General features: G+C 40.5%; 1 protein-coding gene across 1 annotated transcript in view; it reads left to right on the top strand.

The window, feature by feature from the left end:
- The first annotated feature begins 580 nt into the window (after positions 1 to 580).
- The window catches only part of ATRNL1 (attractin like 1), a 678,126-nt gene continuing 655,811 nt past the window's right edge, over positions 581 to 22,895 (top strand). Inside the window, exon 1 of the mRNA XM_060768490.2 lies at positions 581 to 1,905. Within this exon, the coding sequence (XP_060624473.2) occupies positions 1,619 to 1,905 (287 nt within the window). The 5' untranslated portion in view covers positions 581 to 1,618. The remainder of the gene's footprint in view (positions 1,906 to 22,895) is intronic.

Here is a 22,895-nt window from a genome sequence, read left to right as displayed (position 1 = left end):
AATTAGGTTCAAATCCATCGCTGGTGGAGTTCAGAATGCTCTTTGATTATAGGTGAACTACAAACCCCAGCAACTACAACTCCCAAATTACAAAATCAATCCTCCCCCAACCCCACTAGCATTTACATGTGGGTGCATTGGGTATTTGTGCCCAGTTTGGTCCAGTGAATGAAAATACACCTTGCATATCTGATATTTACATTATGATTTATAACAGGAGTAAAATGACTGTTATGAAGCAGCAACAAAAACAATGTTATGGTTGGGGGTCACCACAACATGAGGAAGTGTATTCAGGGGTCACGGCATTAGGAAGGTTGAGAACCACTGTTCTAGAACATGGCCATATAGCCCGAAAAACCTACAACAACCCAGTGATTCCAGCCATGAAAGCCTTCGACAATACTCTCTGAAGTCCCGGCGCTCTTTCCTTGGGAAAAGATGAGCTGGAGAGAGAAGCCAACCCGGGACCCATTGCGGAGAGAGGCGCGCGGCTCCTTTAAGGAGGCTCCCCTTCCTGCTGCCGCACATGCTCAGCTCTCCTTTGTGCGGTAGTTTCCCCCCCCTCTCTCCTCTTCTCATGCCTCCAGCTCTTTGGCAAAAAGCTGGAGAGAGAGAGAGAGAGAGAGAGAGAGAGAGAGAGAGAGAAAGGGAAAGAGGAGGCAGGCAGCGAGCGAGGAGAGACGGGAGGAAGCGCCTCTTTGCTTCCTTCTGCCCCTTGCGCGACTCTTCAGTCCCCAAAAGGCGCCCTGCTGGGGCAGCTGGGGAGGGAACTTTCCCCCTGAAGGAAAAGCCTTCCCTTTCCCCTCTTCAGCCCATTCCTGAAACGTTTGCAGGGATTCCTCCCTTTTTAGGGGCTCAGTCTGAAGGGGAAAAGGGAAAAAATTGAAAAAGGAGGCGGAGCAGAAGGGAGGAAGGAGGGAAGAAAGAGGAGGAGAGAGAGAGAGAGAGGAGGAGGAGGGATGGAGCCCCCCCTCTCCCTCCCTCTCTTCCCCTTCAGCCACTCGCCTCGGAAAGCAGATTACAATTAGCCTTTTAAAAATGGCTGCTTCCAAACTGTCAGCTGGGACAGGAGAGGGCTTTTAAGTCTCATTTTGGAGGAGGAGGAGGAAGAGGAAAAGGAGGACTGCCTTCCTCTCTCTCTTTCCACAGTCGGGTTTGGGATGCTGGGAGGAGGGAGCTGCTTCTTCCTTTTCTGCAGCTGAAGGGAGGCTTTTTGAGTGGGGGGAAAAGGGCGGGCTGCGTTGCATTGCATTGCATTTGGGGGCTGGCTGTGGCTTCTTTGGAGGGTCAGCCATCGCGAGGAGAAAGCCAGCCAAGGTCAGGGGAGAGCCCTGCGTTGATGGCAGCCGGCGGGCCATGAGCCCTGAGGAGGAAGAGGAAGAGGAGGCGGGAGGAAGGCCGGCCTTTTCCACCTGAGGGAGAGAGACCTCTCTCCTCCCCCCACAGGTGCTGCCAGGACCTCTCTCCATCTCTCCAAATTGAACTCATCTTCAGGACGCCTCTTCTCCTCCTCCTGCTCTTCTTCTCCTTGCTCTTTTCCCGACCTGCATGGAGTGGCCAGGCTTGTTTTCCTCCTCCCAGGAACTGGGTTAATCTGCCTTTCTTTCCTCCTTGGATGTGGATGGAGTCACTGGGGAAAGTCCTGCGCAGGATGGGAGGCCCGCCTCTGCTCTTGGGCGCCTGGAGACCTTTCTCCTCCTCTACCACCACCTCCTCCTTCCTGGAGATGAATACCTGGCTGCTCTTTTACGGATTACTCTACCTGGTGCTCTATGCCCAAGTCTCCCAGGCCAAGCCTTGCGAGAGGACCTCCTGCTTCGCGGGGCGATGTGTCAACGCCACCTGCCTCTGCGACCAGGGCTGGGTGGGAGACCTCTGCCAGCATTGCCAAGGCAGGTTCAAGTAAGTCTTGCCCTCTTCTTGATGCTGCTACTTCTTGCCTGGTTGTTGACCTCTTACAAAACAAAAGTCGGGGGGGGGGGGGGTGCTTTGAATGTGATGAGTGTTCATGCTGCTTGGCAGGGGGTTGGACTGAATGAGCCACAGGGTCTCCTCCAAATCTATGATTCTATGAAAAGTCGTGGTGAATGCCAAGGATAGGCTTGGATGCAATTTTCCTGCTTCTTGGTAGGGGGTTGGACTGGATGGCCCACAGGGTCTCTTCCAAATCTATGACTCTATGAAAAGTCGTGGTGAATGCCAAGGATAGCTTTGGATGCAATCTTCTTGCTTCATGGTAGGAGGTTGGACTGGATGGGCCACAGGGTCTCTTTCAAATCTATGATTCTATGAAAAGTTGCGGTGAATGCCAAGGATAGCTTTGAATGCAATTTTCCTGCTTCTTGGTAGCGAGTTGGACTGGATGGCCCACGGGGTCTCTTCCAACTCTATGATTCTATGATTTGTAGATCTTGGTTGTCATGAGAAGATTGGGAAACTTGGAGCAATGGGTTCAAGGCAAGGGGATTCCACCAGAACATTAGGAAGAACTTTCTAACTGTGGGAGCTGTTCAGCAGTGGAACTCTTCCCTGGAGTGTGGTGGAGTCTCCTTCTTTGGAGACTTTTAAGCAGAGGCTGGATGGCCATCTCTTGAGGGTGCTTTGAATGTGATTTTCCTTCTTGGCAGGGAGTTGGACTGGATGGCCCACAAGGTCTCTTCCAACTCGATGATTCTATGAAAAGTTGTGACGAATGCCAAGGATCACTTTGAATGTGATTTCCCTGTTTCTTGGCAGGGGGTTGGACTGGATGGCCCACAGGGTCTCTTCCAACTCTGTAGATCTTGGTTGTCATGAGAAGATTAGGAAGACTCGGAGCAATGGGTTCAAATTACAGGAAAGGAGATTCCACCAGAACATTAGGAAGAATGTCCTAACTGTGAGAGCTGTTCAGCAGTGGAACTCTCTGCCCTGGAGTGTGGTGGAGGCTCTTTCTTTGGAGGCTTTTAAGCAGAGGCTGAATGGCCATCTCTTGTGAATGCTTTGAACATGATTTCCCTACTTCTTGGCAGGGGGTCTGATTGGATGACCCATGAGGTCTCTTCCAACTCTATGATTCTATGAAAAGTAGTGGTGAATGTCAAGGATCACTTTGAATGTGATTTCCCTGTTTCTTGGTAAGGGGTTGGACTGGATGGCCCACGAAGTCTCTTCCAACTATGTGATTCTATGATCGGTAGATCTTGGATGTTATGAGAGGATAGGGAATACTCGGAGTAATTGGTGCAAATTATAGGAAAGGAGATGCCACCTAAACATTAGGAAGAACTTCCTGACTGTGAGCTGTTCAGCAATGGAACTCTCTGCCTCAGAGTGTGGTGGAAGATCCTTCCTTGGAGGAATGTAAACAGAGGCTGGGTGGCCATCTTTCAGGGGGAACTTTGTACTTTCCTGCATGTTAGGGGGTTGGACTGGATGGCCCATGAGGTCTCTTCCAACTCTATGAGTCTATGATACTACTTCTTGCCTGGTTGTTGACCTCTTGCAAAAGAAAAGTAATGGTAAATGCCAAAGATCCCTAGATTGGGAAGAAGAAGATTGGGAAGACTTGGAGCAATGGGTTCAAATTACAGGAAAGGATATTCCACCAGAACATTAGGAAGAACTTCCTGACCATATGAGCTGTTCAACCATGGAACTCTCTGCCTCAGAGTGTCATGGAAACTCTTTCCTTGGACACTTTTAAACAAAGGCTGGATGGCCATCTGTCTCAGGGAAACTTTGATTTGTTGTCAAAGGCTTTCATGGCTGGAATCACTGGGTTGCTCTGAGATTTTCTCTCACCCTGGACATTTCACAGATATATAAACCCCATTTTCCTAGTTTCCAAGAGACCTCATAACCTCTGAAGACGCCTGCCATAGATGTGGGTGAAACGTCAGGAGAGAATGCTTTTGTAACATGGCCATACAGACTGAAAGACTCACAGCAACCCAGTGATACTTTGATTGTACTTTCCTGAATGACAGGGGGTTGGACTAGGTGGCTTATGTGGTCTCTTCCAACTCTATGAGTCTATCGTTCTATGAATCTATTATTGTGGCTTGGAGAAGAATCCAGTAGGAGATTATTGTGGTTTCTTTTGGGATGCTCACCTTGGTGTGGTGTCTTGTGATGGTTTTATGGACATCTTTCCCTTAATCAACAACAATGTTAATTATGTTGAAATATTTTCCATGAAAAGGTTTAGTTCCTCTAATTTAAGAAGAGTTTCTTGATAAAGAGCCTGCTATTCATTTAGAACCATCCCATGTGAGGTCTCTTATTCTTTAAGATGTATTTTATAGTATTTTTCATCTGTAATTTCAGGATTATGCATCTCCTAAGCCTGAAAGTCACCTTGGACAATGAGTTTGCTTTTCTATGTTGGTTTTTTTTCTCCCAGCCAGATGGGAAAATGGGAGAGGCAGTATTTACTTCTATAAAATGATCTGAAATGTTGAAGTTGATATATAACATTGTAACAGCTGGCTGGTAATAGGATAGCATTAATGTGAATATTATAGACGCTTTAGCAGCTGGAAAAATATATATATTAAAGGCTGATCTTTGAGCTAATAACTGCATAGAACTGAAATTGTACATGCACTTGGATCATTTTTGATCCCATTTCAAGTAGATGGTGAGCTGTTTTCTTGAGAGATGGATGAAAAGGTTTTTTCCCCACAGAAAGAACCCTGAATTTTGTTGGAGAACAGGGTTGGTGTTAGTCAGTGAGGTGGATATGAGTGATGGCCTAAAAGTGATGAGGTCAAGAAGTTCCTATTTTGATTATCAGGTTTTTTGCTTGTCTCAGGACAGTGCACTGAATGAGGTTTTGCTGTATACCTTTTAGATGATCTGACAGTAGCTGGTCCTGGTACTGATAATAAGCCATGTGGTCACTGGTAATGTGATTTCCTATCATGGTGTTCGTTGGATGCTAACCTCTAGCTTGGTGTCACTTGCATAATTTTCTGTACTAATAATTCAGACCTTCAAGTGATGACATATATCATGTGCCATACAATGAAACAAAATACACACAAGAGTGATACCTTTCTTGGATAACTAAAATGCACAAAAGACATTATGCAAGCTTTTGAAGTTTCTTCATCAACAACAAGATGTTAAATAATTATAAAGGAGAGGAAAAGTGATGGTATTGGAGTCATAGGTCTACATTTTGTATCAAATTGTATCTTGTAGGTAATGATTATAATGATCAATATATAATATCAGTATAGTCTCAGAGATACTTCTTGATGATTTAGTATTAAAGGATTCCTTTAAACACACATCATTTGCATGAGTAAAGTGAAACTTGAGAGATGGCATAGTTATTAATCTTTCTGTCTAGGACTAATAAGTAATCTGACTGACCCCCACCCTCATTGACAAGTAAGAATTATTAAGCTGTATGTTAAAGCCATACTTCTCCATTCACAGAACGGAAGTAGTGTTCTCATCATGGGAGCCTGAGGATTTCCATTAAAATAAAAGTACTCCTGTCATTGACTCTTTTATTTCTAAGTTCAAAAAACCATCTTATAGTGTCCTAGATGCCTGTATGCTAGATTTAGGAAACTGATTTGGGATTCCCTGGAAACAAAATATTCAGAGGGTGTCCAGTAAGATAATAGTGTCCTGATTCATATTTTAGTAATATTTTGTTTATGTCAACACTACCACTAAAAAAAGTTTTGCATTTGGGGAACACTAGAGTGAACCTGATGATGCAAGGCCAATATCAAATATAAAATGACTGAGTACTTAGGGATCGGTGTAACTCACATGGAAGGTTTATAATGGAAAGAGTTATCTCAAAAATAAGAATGCAAATAAGATATGGCAGGAATTTCTGTTTGTGACAGCTTTGGGTATCTATTTTTTTCGTATCAGGATTGACTTGAGAAACTGCAAGTTGTTTTTGATGTGGGAGAACTGGCCGTCTGCAAAGACGTTGCCCAGGGGACGCCCGGATGTTTTGCTTTTTTACCATTCTTGTGGGAGGCTTTTCTCGTGTCCCCACATGGGAAGCTGGAGCTGACAGAGGGTATCTAGTATTGATGTGGAAGACAGAACTATTCAAGCTTATATATTAAGAAGGCTGTTGTTAAGATATCATTTAATCGACTAGAGTAATCTAAATCCAGAAACAATTTATGAATATAAATCTTTATTTTGCTGAGAGGTTGTTATGTGGGTGTACTTAATATGTTTGGCAGTGTGACTCATAACCTGATTCAGCCAAAGTCCTTAAAGTTTACCTAATTGTTTTCCGGTCTCTACATTTCTATTTCAATTTAGTGTCTTTATCCCTCCCATCCATTTCCTTTGTATCTGTGTCTTTTCCCCATTTCATTTCCTTTTTGTCTATTTCTTTCCCCAGATTTCCTTCCCTGCCTAGCCCCCGTAAGTGGCAGAATTAATGCAGTGTGACATTATTATTATTATTATTATTATTATCATCATCATCATCATCATCATCATCATCATCATCTTTCTTCCTGGGAGGATTTAGGGCAGATAACAATCCCACAATATACAAGTTTAAAAGTGCAATATGAAAGTTAAAAAACAATTAAATAGTAATAGTGTGGTAAAACCAAGATTAAAATACAATAAATACTCTTAAAGTGGTGTTTAAAACTCATAGCCGTCCTCCCTATTTCCATCTAACCTCCCTAACATCACTTTTATTGCCATGACTCAATGCTATCCTATCCTGGGATTTATAGTTTGGCAAGGCAGCAACATTCTTTGTCAGAGAAGGCTAACGACTTTGAAAACTACAGCTCCCAGTATTCCATAGCATTGGGACATAACAGTTAAAGTGATATCAAACTGCATTGATTCTACAATGTAGATGCACCCCAAGGAAGCTGAGGCAGGATAAACAGAAGATGCTCCATGATGGAACGGTTACCTGTGTCTCCATGATGGAAGGTGACACTCCCCTTGTGCACTAGACAGCAGTGTGTGCTGGGCCTGTTCCAATTTATATACAACTTCAGCTTAAGAACAAAGTCGCATAATCCTGGGACTGTCTGTACATGATTCACATTGTATTTATTTATTTACAGTATTTATATTCTACCCTTCTCACCCTGAAGGAGACTCAGGGCAGATCACAGAACACATATACAGCAAACATGCAATGCTATTATACACAATCAGGACAGACAACAGTACATCTGTTGTCTGTCCTGAGGTATATAGGCTTTTACCATCTTTGGTGTCTTGGAGGTTGTGAGGTATATAGGCCTATATAGAGGTATATAGGCCTTTACCATCTTTGGTGTCTTGGAGGTTGTGCTTTATTCTGGCCATAAGAGTTGCTGTTGCTCCATCCTCCATGGCAAAGATCTCTCTTCACCGACTTCCTCCTTTTTTGATCGAATCACTGGAATTTACCTTATGGTGCCATTGAAATACCTCCCTGCTAAGCAGATACCTATTTATCTACACAAAGCTGTTTTCAGTCTGTTAGGTGGGCTGGGCTGAAGGTCAGGCACTCACCCCTGACCCGGGCTTCAAACTGCCAATCTTTCCATTGGCGAGATATATTGCAGCTGGTGGTTAACCTGCTGTGCTAAAGTCCTGTCTGAATTGTGCTGTCTGAATTGAATAACATGGCTCGTTAAATATTTTAGAATAAGTAGAAATTTGATTTTAATACATTTGTACTGTGTTCAGATTTTGTTATAAAACATTCAGCTCAGAAATACTTTGAAGAAATTGATTTGAAGTCTAGTGTGTGTAAACCTAATGTTAAAGTGTTTGATTAACTAGTGAAGATTTCTTTTATGAACTGTCAAGAATTCAGTAAACTGAGGCTTTTGTTCTTATTACTGCTATCATACACAGTCCTTCATACTGAGAGGTTTAGCACATAGTCCATCACATTATGGCATTCATGTTTGACAATAGCAAACACCACTGGGATTGACACAAAGAAAATATCACACTTGGAAATTTGGGTGTTATTAATTCTCATGTGAGTTTTTTTCCTTTGCTGAAAAAACAGTAACTTAGTAGGTAGGCATCAGCCATGATTGATCAATCTTGGTAAGCATGTGTCAAAGTTAATTGACTGATTCCATGGTAACCTAGCATTTCCTCTGCAGGGAATTTGTTAAAATGGTACAATTATTCTTTAAATGCTGCTCTGGGATGGATTAGAGATAAATGGTAAGGAAGAAACAATTGGGGTTCAAGGTAGTAAGAGATTTGCTATTTGTCTCTTCTGTACAAACTGGCACACTATTGTTAAATATTATGCTTCTAAGCTGCACCATTCCGCTGCCAAATGTGAACCAGAGAGGGCCTTTCCAGAACTGAATGGACTGATTAGCATACAAACTGGAGTAAGAAAATAAAAAGACCCCAAAGACATGGATTTATGAAGCATATCAACATAGAAGATACTGAAATTGAATGTAAAACAGAATATACATGTGCCTTTCCTACTCCTGTTACTCAAATAAGTGAAACTGCAATTCTCAACTTGTTTTATTTATGTTTGTGGTATTCAGTGTATGAAAGAAGCAGAGGTACTACAACATCGATTTCCCTTGTTTTTGCACTATATCTTTGACTTACAAACGTAAGGCAAACACACTCTTTTTTGCCAGTTCATTACAAGATGCTTGTGTTGAAATATGGGTTGAAACTCTTGTTTGCCCTATTGTTTCCCTAATCTCTTTGCTCAAGGATCCATTCAGCTTCATTTCCTTTTTGCTATTATAAATTTTCTCCCACACCATTTTTCAAGTTCAATCTGTCCCCAAGTTACAAACATTCAACTTACAAATGACCCATAGTTACAAACAGGGGTGAAACAATAGGAAGTGAGAGAAATCTACCCCTAAGAAGGGAAATTCACCCCTGAAAGAGTTATCATGGAAAAAGGTGCCTCAACTGAAGTTTTATCACCAGTCCTTGTTTCCACAACAAGGTTTGAATAAAGCTTACACTGAATTCTTCCTTCAGAGCCTTCTCATCAAATGTGTCAGGTGAACTCAGAGGCTGGTAAAGATAGTGCTGCAATCAGGCATAGTGAAAGTTTAAACCAAAATATTAGTAATTACATGTCTTTATTCTTTGGGGGCAGATCTCTTAGTTTACTGTGTTCCCATGTGTGAGGAAGATGAAACTTTTTATTCATCGAAACTATACAACTAGTAACCAAATATAAATATTGCCTTATTTGTTTGCATTTAAACTGAAACAGAAGTTCCATTCAAAATAAAATACAAGTCCTTAACATCCCATTTTTAGGGTTGATTAAACCAACCTGATTAATAGATAAATGCAGCTTTTCACATATCTCTATAAAATTGAGCAACATGATGGACTACAAATTGATGATTAATGCAACGTAGTTTCAAATGGGTGAGTCCAGATAATTTTGTGTTTGGCTCCTGTAAAATTTGCTGTTAGTAAAAACAAAACAATAAAACTCTGACTGCTCACATTTGGTACTTCATTTAACATATTATTTTTTACCATGGAGACATTCCCAGGAGAATCAGGCAGCAAACCTTAACTAAGATATATGTTATTGATAATGACGATGCATTTGATGACTTTTTTTATTATACCAGCAAACCAATTAGTGCCGCCCAAAGTTGTTGAGAGTAGAGGTAAAAGCGACCACATGTGTCCTTCATTTCAGTCCCTCATTGTTCATTATAGTTGCCAGAAGAGGCAAAGGGATTGGTCCCTGTCTCCCATCAGCATGGCAATGCCCTCAAATACCCAAAAAAAGGCAGTTGTCAGATATCTATTGAAAATCCTCTCTATTATATTGGGGGAATTCTATTGTATTAGATAATTAACAGCTATTCTCCAGAACTAAATTTCTGAGCAAGTTACTGAAGTCTATTTTGGCCTCCCAGTTTCAGAGATTCCTGGATTATTTGGATCTATTTACAGCTGCCTTCAGGCCTGATTATGGGAGAGAAGAAAGCTTTGGTCATTTTGGTAGATTAGTTTATTTATTGTGTCAGAAGCAAATTGAGAGTACAGTTATAATGTATTTAAAAGCACAAACAAAGTTAAAAACTTGGCTTTATACTAAGTGTCCTTTGAACAGAAGCTGGCCACTTGGAGTGCCTCAGGTGTTGCTGTAAGACAGTCCTCCATTTCTTATGGCTCATGCTGCTTTGTAGTAAGTGGTCTGTGGTTTGCTCTTCTCCATACTCGCATGTCATGGACTCCACTTTCTAGCGCCCAGGGGCGAGTTTCTCATCTGGTATCAGCCATGGATTGAGGTTCTGGGTTTTCACCTGCCATTTTTGGACTCTTGCTTGCTGAGGTTTCCTGCGAGTATCTCTGTAGATCTTAGAAAGCTAATTGTTGATTTAAGACATTGGCGTGCTGGCTGATATCTGAACAGAGGATGGGCTAGAGATGTCACTACCTTGGTCCTTTCAGTATTGACTGCTGCTTCCTGATGGATGTCAGGTGGTGCAATACCGGCTAAACAGTATAATTTCTCCAGTGGTTTGCAGTGTAGATATCCTGTGATAACACAGCATTTCTCATTAAGTACCACATCCACTGATCTTGGTAGATAACTTATGGCAGAATAAATGTATGTCTCGTTGTTGTTGTTGTTGTTGTTGTTGTTGTTGTTTTTGGACATCTCAGTAGTTTTCTGTTTGATCAACCATGGTATCCTTTTGAGTGAGTCTTGGAGGCTTTTTTCTGGAAGGGAGAACCTTGGCTCCTTGGCAGTTGGCCTGTTGAATGAATGCCTTATATTATGTTTTTTTTTTCCTTTCGACTGTTCAACATACATATGTAACTGCTTAGACAGATTTTCTAGCATTTTGGGATCAGGTATCACCAGTATACTAATTAGGACTGCATATTTCCTTTCCACCCAGAAAGCGGTTTCAGTTTTAAGCCTATGTCTGTCATTACTAATGGTCTGGATGAGGGCAAACAACATGAAGCTTAATTCAGATAAGATAGGTTGTTCTTGATCAGTTTAAAGCCAGATCAGGAGCACAGATTCATTCTGTTACTATCTTCCTGAAGACAGATTCATAGTTTGGATGTACTGGATTCAGCAGCAAGCTTAGTTTTTTATAGTGTCTATTCGTGCATTTGCCCAGTTAAAAATTATTGTGTCAAATGTGTATGTTACTGGAAATACTTTATTTTGCCACAACAACATGTGTTGTGGTTGCATTCCAAATTGAATCAATGGAACACATTCTATATGTGACTATTTTTGAAAAGTGCAGTGAAACTTCATTTGACACAAAGAACTGAAGCTAGAGTACTGACGGCAGCAGGTTTAAGTAATAAACATCTTATCTTTTGTAACAGTTCAACTGGCTATCAGTCTATTTGTAGGTATAATTTAGAGAGCTGAATATGATATCTAAAGCACTGTATGGCTTTCTGAAGATACATCTCTTCCTATAAGAGCTTTGTTGGTTTTAAGAGCTCTGGTAGATGCCCAGCTTTCTGTCTCATCACCTTCTGCGGCACATTTGATGGGAACATGGGAGCGGGCCTTCTCAGTATTTGTCTCCAGGCCCTGGAATGCTTTTCCCTGGAGGCTAGGATGGATCCCTCTTTACTTTCCCTCTGTCAGCAGTGAAAACTTTTGTGTACTGTCAGGCTTTTAGGAGCTGACTGCAAAAATCTTTAATAGCATGCTGTATTGTTGACTTTGTCTTCTTAACGAGTTTTTGAAAAGGTTTTAACATAACTTGCATTATATTTTGACAATTACCATTTCTATGGTTTTATTTATGTATTTATAATTATTTTTATATATATTGATAGCGTTTTTTGTAATCTGAGTTAAGTTTCAGCCTTGGGAATAAGACAATACAGTATGACCTCTGTACCCACAGTTTCCAGGGGTCATGCTGTATATAAATCAATTGATGATGATATAGGAGGCTTGTGAGGGTTTAAAAAAAAAAATTTGGATGAGCTATCCAGCTAGTGAGATGGATATACAGGAAGTCCTAGTTTAAAAAATCCAATTAACACAGGGACAGAAAATGACTTGAAATGTTCAGACCAGGGACACAGGCAACAAAACCTACCGTATATTCTGCCATACAAGATGAGTGTGCGTATAAGACGACCCCGAACTTCCTCAGTTAAAATATAGAGTTTGGGATATACTCGCCTTATAAGACTACCCCTCTTCCAACACACACCAAATAATTTTTTTAAAAGCATCAGATTTGATTTCAATATGGCAATTTTCCTGTTACTGTACCTCCTTCTCTCCCTCTCAAATCTCGCACATGCGCACCTGCACCACTTCACTGCAGTCTTCAGGAGCGAGATCTGAGAGGCAGAGGAGGAGGTATGGTAATAGGATACAAGGGCGGACCAGACAGGTAAACGAGTTGTGTTTTTCTGGGCCCAGAGCCACTCTATCTCTTTTTTCCATACCCTGGGCGCCCTGGATACCTGCAGCTTGCTCTGCCCTTCACTTACACCTTCCCGGTGAGGCACCCCTTCACCTCACAATCGAGACTGCATTAAGTCCATGAATCCTGATGAATGGATTTTCTTCTACCGTACGTGTACAGCGTCACACTTAATGCTTTCATACAGCTGCTGCATATGGCAGGGACACGGCCATTGCCATTTTTGAGCTCCCCCCACAATAAGCAGCAAGCAGAGATACTCCAATCCGGATTGGAAGTTTCAGCACCCGCTTTATAAGACGACTCCCATGCATAAGGCTACTCCAGTGTATAAGACGACTCCTGCATATAAGACGACTCCCGCGTATAAGACAACCCCTGACCTTTGAGAAGATTTTCTTGGATTAAAAAGTAGTCTTATACGCCAGAATATACGGTACTTAACAGAAGCTAGAAAATAGATATATTGGGCTGGAGTTACACTTAAAAATGTATCTGTTCTGACTTAGAAACAAATTAAATTTTAGAACAAACTTACAGAACCTAACTTATGCATAACTTGTGGACTGGCTGTAATCTCTGTGTTCCCCTTAACCTGTTTTGGTAAGGAACTGACATCCCATCTCTTCCATTATCTAAACCTGGAGGGATGAGAATTGTTGCTGCCATCACACTTATTTTTCATATATGATGGGTCTTGCCTTCCAGCCAAACTGCTTTGTTTTCTGTATCTTTCTAAAATGTTGTAGCAGGTTGTTAGAGCTATTATATTGTTTGCCCCAGCTCATTTGCCACCTGCAATAAATGCAGATGGTACTCCTGGGATTCTCTTCTACCTCAAAATAATCTCAGGCAGGGCTCTCTTTGCTTTTCCTATGGTGGCATAGTAACAATATGAGGGGGATCTAAAATTCACATAGACTAATTGAAAAGATAAATAGGAAAGTCAAACAGGGTTATTTAACAAAGCAAGTGGATGGGGTTACATTCTCTCTGAAAGCATCAGTCCTCAGACTCATTGATTTAGCACTGAAAATGGAAGCATAGCTTTTTGTAGTAGTTAGGAATTTATTTGCACATTAAGGCTTCCATGCCAGCTGCACCTGTTACTAGAGATGTCGGATCTGGCTACAGTGAAAGATGCTTTAATTATATCCTGTTAGGATTGCCGTAACACATTCTGTGCTGACCTGCCTTTGAAGATGTTCAGAATGTTAGATAGTCCCAAGAGTTGCAAACCAGATTGTTAACTGGGGCTATTGGAAACTATACTATCCATACCAATTAAGCCTGGAATATCTAAACGACTGCATATTGAGAAAGGCCCTTTTCTGTGTTCTGCCTTCATCACAGCTCCCACCTACACTTCCATAGAATGCAGTTTGAAAGTGCATTATATGGTCAGTGTAGACTCATATAATGCAGTTTACTGCAGTTTAAATGTATTATATGGGTCAATACTAACTATATAAAGCAGTTTCAAACTGTATTATATGGCAGTGTAAATGGGACCATAGATATACCTAGTGGAAACATGGGCGAGGACTTTCCTACTGGCTGTTCTTAGATTTTGGAGCTCCCTTCCTAGAGAGACTAGACTGGTACCACACTTACTATTCTTATACAGATGAATGTTTTTGTTTTTATTTTGGCAAGCCTTTGAGGACTAATTATTCATGGGGAAAGAGCCTTTATTAATATGCTGTGTTGTCTGCTTTAAACTCTGTGTGGTCACTAGAGTGTAGAGTCCATACCAAGTGATATCATAGGGTTCATGACAACTATGGGGGTTGTGAGGGAGGTGGGCAAGGCAGTAGGAAAAGCAGCCAAGTAATGCTTTCCGCTCAATTAATGCTGGTGGTGGAGAGTGCTGTCCTTCCACTCTCAACTGGATTACTTCACAGCAATTCAACTCATTCTGTCTCCATGTCCCCATGTTCACCCCCCATCACTTCTTTTTCACACATATTCAGAGAGGTTAGTTACTTCATTTCCTCTTCTTTGACATCCCCCTCTTTTTCTCTAAACCAGCATTTTTCCAACTCTGGTCCTCCAGGAGTTTTAGACTTCAGCCCCCACAATTCCTAATAGCTGGTAAGCTTGCTGGGATTTCTGGGAGCTGAAGTCCAAAACACCAGGAGGACCAGAGTTTGAGAAGAACTGCACTAAACAATAGATACAGATTTTTAAAAGCCAGACTCACTTTTCAACCAATTTCCCACTCTCTGTCATACATCCAGTTGCTCTCCCAGCAGCTAACATGACTTTTGACCGCACCAACAGCCACTTGTGCTTTTCCCACTCTATGCCAAAGTACATGCTTTTCTGTGGCATGCTTTGATTTGTGAAGGTAGATATGACTTAATTTGCAATTCTGATTGCTGAAAGACACATTTCCTGCTGCTAACCGTACAGGTCTTTCACTGCACTTTCTTTGCATTTCTTTGCATTTCTGCAGATTGGCCATGCTTTGCTGTGCTCCCAGGGCAGGCTCAGGAACAAGGAACTGGATTATCTCTGTGCATATATGTGTGCATATGTATGTGTGTGTGTGTGTGTGAGGAGTGGGGTAGATACAGAAGAACAGTGAAGTATAGGTACTTGAAGATTCTGGTATTTTAACTGCAATATTAGGAGCCGCAGTGGTGCAATGGGTTAAACCCTTGTGCCGGATGAACTGCTGATTTGAGGATCAGTGGCTCGAATCTGTGAGATGGGAAGAGCTCCCATCTGTCAGCTCCAGCTTCCCATGCGGAGACATGAGAGAAGTCTCCCACTGGATGGTATCATATCCGGACGTCCCCTGGGCAATGTCTCCTGAGATGGCCAATTCTCTCACACCAGAAGTGACTTGAAGTTTCTCAAGTTGCTTCTGACATGATAAAAAAAAACCCCTTGCAATATTGTAATATGTTCTGGTGTGGGAGGAAGTCCATAGAGGTGACAATGTAAATTACTGCATGCCATTAACTATGTAGATAGTGAACATTTGTTTGTTATTTGTTTACATTTTTGTAAGCTAGGTAAAAAATGGGCTGTATATACCATCATTAAAATTAATAAAAGAAATTTCAAGACTCAGATCTGTTCACATGCCATCTGGAGCACCAGCCAACCAGCTCTTACCAGAACATTTCCCCAATTGCTACTAATAGAAATAAATAATGATGATATAACTTCGGTGATCTCACTAATCCCTGTTCATAAACATTGTGACTTGATGGTGCTGGTGAGATTATTATCTCAGCCTGCTTGACAGATTTATCAGTGTGTACACTTTGGCTTTCTTTCTTTCCTGTTGCATCACACCACCTTGGCATCTTTCCTTTATGGCCCATGTTAGAAATGTGTTTTCTAGCCTTTTCCTGTTTATTTTTTAAATGTCCAGATTTTGGAATCTCCCCAAAGTTGTGTTATACAACTGAATTGGGTCAAATAAATACATTCTGGAGCTGGTCCAAATTGGTCTTAATCAATATGATTTGCTCTGTTATTCAGGGGTTGCACAACACTTGTTTCCATACAAGCACCTTAGAAGCATCCAGAGTTTGTTTAATAACAGCCTTTACTCTTTTTTTATTGATTTCTGGTGAATTCCGATCTTTCCCATTTTCGTATGTTCAACAGCTGTATATCTCCTTCCAGCATGAACATTTAAAAAAAAAAACAATAGCCCTTATTCTGAAAAAGTTTATCTATCAGTGGCTACTAGCCATGCTAGCTGTATGCTATGTTCAGAATCAGAGGTACCACGTATCTGAATACTAGAAGCATCCATACACATTTGCAGATTTGATTATTCACAGATTTGATAAAAATGTTTTCTCTAGGAATCTAAAGAGTCCCAGTGTCATGATGATGCTTTCTTCCAGTCATGTTGGAGGACCTAAAGATATCTAGACAGGGTCTCTAATGTGATTCTGTCTCTAACGTTTGCTGTCAGAAGGTGATCACGATCATAGGGTTGTACCGGAAGACATAAACATTTCTATATGTTTTCTCAGGTAAAGAAAACCTTGTAAATTTTGTATTTGTAGTTTTTCCCTTTTAAAGGGGAACCCGTGTCCTTAACCCCAGCAAATGTGGGAGTCTGACTGTAATTTTTGGAGAATCTGAGAGAGGGATCTGCTAGTGCCCTCATGTCCTACTAATGGGCTTTTTTTGTAGCCACCTGAATGGTGAATGGGAGAAACAGGATCCTTGATTATTTTGGCATTTTGTTTAAAGCAGCAAAGCTCCTGTATGTGGTATCAGCCATCTATAAGTACTGGCAGGTTCAGCATAGTTAAAATATATAGAGAAATGTTTTAAAAAGAGAAAATAAATAAACATACCTGATCTGGGTTTATGAATAGTGCAATGAGGATGGAGCATACTTAGTGTCTGTGGAATGCAGAACATTGGCATATGAGTGGAACAGAATGTTCTGTAGGAGAGCAGGGCTGAATGAAATGGGGAAGAGGATGAAAACACATCCACACATGCTGTCGGTTACTTATTGTTGCATAAGAAAACATCTCTGTGACCATCTCTCCTATTTTAGAATTTGTAAACTGTAGAAGCAGTTCTTTATTGTTGTATTACAATTCACTGTATTATGCTGACAGTTCCAGTTGAAAAGTACTGTATGTCCTGAAGCTTCAAGGGCATTTTACTTAATTTGGAGGAGAAGTCACTAGTTCCATTCCAGGTTTTGATCCATACCTTGAAGAAGATATCCAAAAGCTTGTTTACACCACCAATTCAGATTATTTAGCCCTGAAACTATCTGGGTTTCACCCTCTTAGTGCCACAGCTAACTCTGAAGTTGTATTGTTGTCTACCTCACACATTCAAATCAGCACTGTTTTTATTTTTGCTTCTCTTCCGAAATGATTTGCTTGCTGCTGCCTACCTGGACAAACTGCTTTGCTAGTGAAGCTGCTTGCTTGGATGTCAGAATGGGGTGCCCATCCTTCAAACATTGGAGGGGGAGACTTAAATGCTCTCTTAAGTGCATTTGAGCATTTGGGAGTGAAAAGGGCTCTTTTGGATCTTTGAGAGGACTTGAGGGCTTACACTTTGCCCACCCCTCTTGTATATACCTGTTGTACTGTATGCAAGTATTCAAGTATGATAGTAGGATACACATTTTGTTCACTGTAGAGTATGTTACTGAAGAGTTGCTTGTATTTAAAAAAGTATATAGTGAGCCCTCAATATCCCCTGGGTTTTGGTTCTAGGACACCATGTGAATATGAAAATCTGTAGATGTTCAAATACCGTTATATACAATATTGTAATAAAATCACACCCTTTTTATAAAATAGTGAATAACTCAAACGAGAGCCTGGAGAGAGCCTGAGGATCTGTGAAATGATGGGAGAAATAGAGCCTACACATCTGAACAGTGCTTGACATGTTGTAAAATCAATTGGAAAATCCCCAAATATTTTTGAACCATAGTTGGTTGGACCTATGGATGCAGAGCCCATGAATTTGGAGGGCAAGCTGTATTTTATCTCTCCTTCTCTGTCCAAGTTTACAATCCTTTATAGAAACAAAGATTATTTTCCCCCACTCTTCATTGGCATATCTTTCATTAATGATTTGGAAGTGTCCTTTTATTTAATTCAGTAGAGATGTCAAACTCGTTTTCACCAAGGACCACATTAGCTTTATGGTTGCCTTCAAAGGGGCACTGAATCCATTGACGGAGAATCGGTGGCCACACACACACACCACACACACACACACACACACACACACACACACACACATATCTTAGAGCAGTGGTTCCCAACCTGTGGGCCCTCGGTGTTTTGGTCTACAACTCCCAGAAATCTCAACCAGTTTAACAGCTGTTAGGATTTCTGGGAGTTGAAGGCCAAAACATCTGGAGACTCACAGGTTGAGAACCACTGACTTAGAGGTTGGTGCTCTTTAGTTTTTACCAAGTTTTTGTCCCCAGATTATTGAACAATAACTCCCAGCACATTTGATTATCTGTCATGCAGACCAGGGATAATGCAACTGAGTAGTACTTGTGGCTATGAGGTTGGGAAAGGTTAAACAACATTTTAAAGTCAGACAAACCACAAGCCTTGTATCTAAATGCAGACCCCACTATCCTGCGTAACTGTGGCCTTCCAGGTGAACAAACTGCAACCTTCTAGATCAGTGGTTCTCAACCTGGGGTCCCCAAATGTTTTTGGCCTTCAACTCCCAGAAATCCTAACAGCTGGTAAACTGGTTGGGATTTCTGGGATTTGTAGACCAAAAACATCTGGGGACCCCAGATTGAGAACCACTGTTCTAGATGTTATTGTGTCACAACTCCCATCAGCTTGAGTCATGATGTCAAATGATGAGGAATGCAAGAGTTGTATATAGTCCAGCATATGGAGAGCCACATAAAATGACAGGGTGGTTTGGACTTGGCCCATGAACCTTGAGTTTGAACCATGGCTTTTTCTTCTTATATGTTAACACCAGAGCCAGTGACCTAGAAATACAAGGCAATAATTTCTGCCCCTATAAATCTGTGTTTTACAAAGATTATTTTACTGGGAAAGATATAAAATACTACACTTTTGGTGGGACTCATTTAAAAGATGAAGTGCCTGTGTTAAAGTTGCACTGAAAGTCAAGTATGAATCAAGTATGAAGTCTGCAAATGTTGTCTCCAAATACAGATTGCAGACTTTATAAATGTATGTTGCTAAAACACTTATTCTTCCCTGCTCAGGAAAAAAGTATGTTTATACCTTCGTAAATAACCATGCTGGACTTTATGAACCCTGAATGAAATAATAAAATAACAAAAATCTTTCATCTGATATTGAGACAACAAAAAACAGAAAACTTTTATTTTAATTTTATAAATGGAGTCTAACATTATTGTAACCTCGTGTGTTTCCCTTGGGATTTCCTGTTCTTTCTTTTAAATTCAGAATTCCTTTGCACTTGAAGTAAGAGCTGTTCTGCTTCCCCATGGTCTAAATATAGCACTTTAACTGGTCTTTTAGTAGGCAGTTTTAAGTCTTTCTCTTCAGTGTTCTAGATGGCCCTTCCTTTCAGGACCAATAAAACATGCAAGAGTCCCAGCTTTCAAAGTAAAATGTGCTCCATGCCATACATCCATTATGGTAGATAACTTTGTTGGAAGCAAATAGTTGCTATTCTGAAGATCTGAAGATGTCTGCGTTTTTGTCAATGTTTAAAAAATGATTGAAAGTCATAACTGCTAATCTGGTATATTAGCATGCAAAGGATCTTACAGCACCTTAGAGTGCATCTACATCAGCCATGGGCAAACATTGGCCTTCCGGTTGTTTTGGACTTCAACTCCCACAATTCCTAACAGCCTACCATCTGTTAGAAATTGTGGGCATTGAAGTCCAAAATACCTGGAGGGCCAAAGTTTGTCCATGCCTGATCTACACTGTAGAACCAATGCAGTTTGACACAAGTCTATGTTCCATGGCTCATTGTGGTTTCAAACATTCTTTCACTTTCTCTGCCAAAGAGTGCTGGTGCCTCCCCAAACTACAAATTCCAGGATTAAATAGCATTAAGACATGTCAACAAAAGTGGTATCAATGCCTAAATTCTAAGTGTCAAATAGGTGCACTTTTAAAGGCCGAGAAAATGAGGTTAGTAGCATAGGCTTTTAAAATAATCTTCTACTTTATTGCACATTTTAGCAATTAATTTTCTATTGTTTAGGCATTCTGACTAATTCTGGAAGGTAATGTAAATTAATATTGCTATATCTATGCCTGCAGAGCTTACACAGCAATTGTAAAATTATTTCTTGGTTTCATTTTGGCTTGTGGGAGAAGTTTCTCCCACATCTTGTTTTTATTTTTAGGGTCATTTTGGTCATGTGAACAAACTGGAGGAAATGTGAAGAGAAAGTGATGTGTTTTTCTTATACTTAACACTTTTTCAGTAATCTGGGGAGAGATATTCTTCACTTGCTTGTTTGGTACCAGAAGTAAAACATTGTCTTTAAGAAATCCCGATTTTTAATTATTTGTATATTTGGATTCAAAGCTGGTAAACTGATGTGTTTGATTGCCCCTCTCCCAGTGTTTCAATGGAAGCAATGGGGATACACATGCTTATCTGTTTATGATATCTTCCTTTGAATTTTTGGCACAATTATGCCAAGTTGCAATGCACCACTCATCTGTTGATGTCTGCTTGGGAGAGTTAGACAGCAGTAGTGCATTGGTTCCTCCCATGTTTAAAAATGTATTTGCAATGAGATATGAGCTTGAATAGCAAGTAGGCAGGCACTTGTATTGTGCAATGTGTCTACAACCAAGGTTAGTATGCCAAACTGGTTAAAAATAGTACCTTATTTCTAGGTCATTGGCTAGAATAGAATGCTGGTGGTGGTAGGGAATTGCATTGTAGCAGATGTGGTGATATTTGTAGTAATTTGCCAACTACATAGGTAAATTGCACTACATAACAAAATTTGAAAAAATCCTGTTCCTGGTTTGAAAGTATTATTTTCTGTTTAATTGTGTAGTACTTGTTTGGAAGGTAGTTGTTATACTCCAGAAACAGCATTTTTGTGGGTGCTACAAACTGTTGAATTGGTAGAGACTCTAGGAGATATTCATTGAAAAACACGAGCAAAATGTGCTGCAGGATGTTCCGCAAAAACAATGTTTTTGCAGTTTAACGAACTTTCCCATGTTTTTATAATACAACCAATTAGGAAATGATATTTATAACCCAGGAACCAAAATCATGTTACATAGTGTTATTCCTTCTATAGTGATGCTTTCTGCTGCTGGTAGTATACAGATAAAATAGAGGGAAGCCAAAATGTACCTGTTTGCTACTGTTTGAGGGATTGTTACTGTTGTTCATGTTTACGTTCTTCTTTCTTGTATGCTCTTTGCTTCTTAGGCTGTAGTTGTATGCATATCTAGAGCAATATGACAATTTAAAATGCTTTAATTGGAACTCTGAAATTTTCCTCTGATCTAGTTAAATGACACAAGTTCATAAATTATATATTTAAATATTGTGCTACCATCTCTAGGTAGTGCAGGATTGGGAATAATACAGTCCTCCCATTTGTTGGTGGACTTCAGCTCACAGCATTTTCCATCATTGCCTATGCTGGCTAAGGTTGTTGGGACTTCCAATGAAGCAATATTTGGAAGGCAAAATGATTTCTGTTATTGAGCCAGTGTTACTGAGCCTTTTTCTATCCCAGATGTGACTGCTGTGAGATTACACTTAGATACAACTCTAGAGGTGTCCTTCCAGATTACCGCACCACTATTTCAGCCTCTGTGTTTCCCAACACTCCAAAGACACTAATGCAGTTGGAGAAATCTTACAAACTTTAAAAACCTGCATTAATAACTAATCAAGGATGCATGTGTAATTACAGTCCACTTGAAAGAAGAATTTTTATCTCTTTTTTAGAAAAACAGCCAAAGGGAAAGGAGATGGTCACTTGAAACTTCCTTAGTATCTGTGAAGCTAGCAGGACATTCTCTCCAGCTTCTAAATGGTCAAGGAAATGTGCCTTTGTGAATCTGACAAAAATTGTGCATACACACTTCTTTGAACAAGCATGGGTGTATGTGCAAGTTGTTTGTCAATTTATTGCAGCCCCATGGATTTCATAGGGTTTTCTTAGGCAAAGAATACACACAAATGGTTTTGCCAGTTCTTCCCTCAGAAATATAGCCTGTGACATCTGGTACAAATTCCAAAGGTTAAACTAGGAGAGAGGAAGGAAAATAATACTTTCCTTGTTCGAAATGTGTAACCTTTTGGGAGAGCGATGGTTTGAGAATTAAAATATACTGTACTTAATCTAGAACACATTTGTTCTCAAACTAACAAAAAGCAGGATATTTGCTGGTGTAGGAGGCTGGATTTACAAACAGTTGAAACAACAAGAGCCTATACGTCTGTTTCTCCATGTGTTCACCAGCAGTAGGTGAGAAACTCAAATAGGCCATTAGTGGGATGTATACATCTGTTGTTCTTGGGAATAAGTTCTGATGAATGTAAGTAGGACTGAAGCATGCTTTCACTGTTTGTCCTATTACTTTCAGGTCCATATGTAAATATTAAAGTCATAGTCTCCTCCCTTCCGCACCTCCTTCCAGTGCTAATTCTATATAGTCTTCCTTCCTGTCTTCCTTCCTGTCTTCCTTCCTGTCTTCCTTCCTGTCTTCCTTCCTTCCTTCCTCCCTCCCTCCCTCCCTCCCTTCCTTTTCTCTCTCTCTCGTTCTGCCTCGGATGCTCTTTGCTGTCTGGTCTGTTTCCTCCTCAACCTATTAGTCAGTCTTGGAAGGACTTTTCACATTCATCTCTCCTTGTTGCTTTCATGTGACAACTTGTTTACTTTCATGATTTAGCATCTTGATTAGGTGCTGGTATTTGGATATAATGTGTTGGATATTCTTTTATTCATTAATTTATTTAAAATGAGATGCTGGAATTCAATCTACCCTGCAGATGATATGCTGTCTGCCT

The sequence above is a fragment of the Anolis sagrei genome, chromosome 3, assembly GCF_037176765.1.
Source record: "Anolis sagrei isolate rAnoSag1 chromosome 3, rAnoSag1.mat, whole genome shotgun sequence".
Lineage (NCBI taxonomy): Eukaryota > Metazoa > Chordata > Lepidosauria > Squamata > Dactyloidae > Anolis > Anolis sagrei.
Note: the sequence above shows the minus strand (reverse complement) of the source record. Positions and strands in the feature narration are given on the sequence as shown.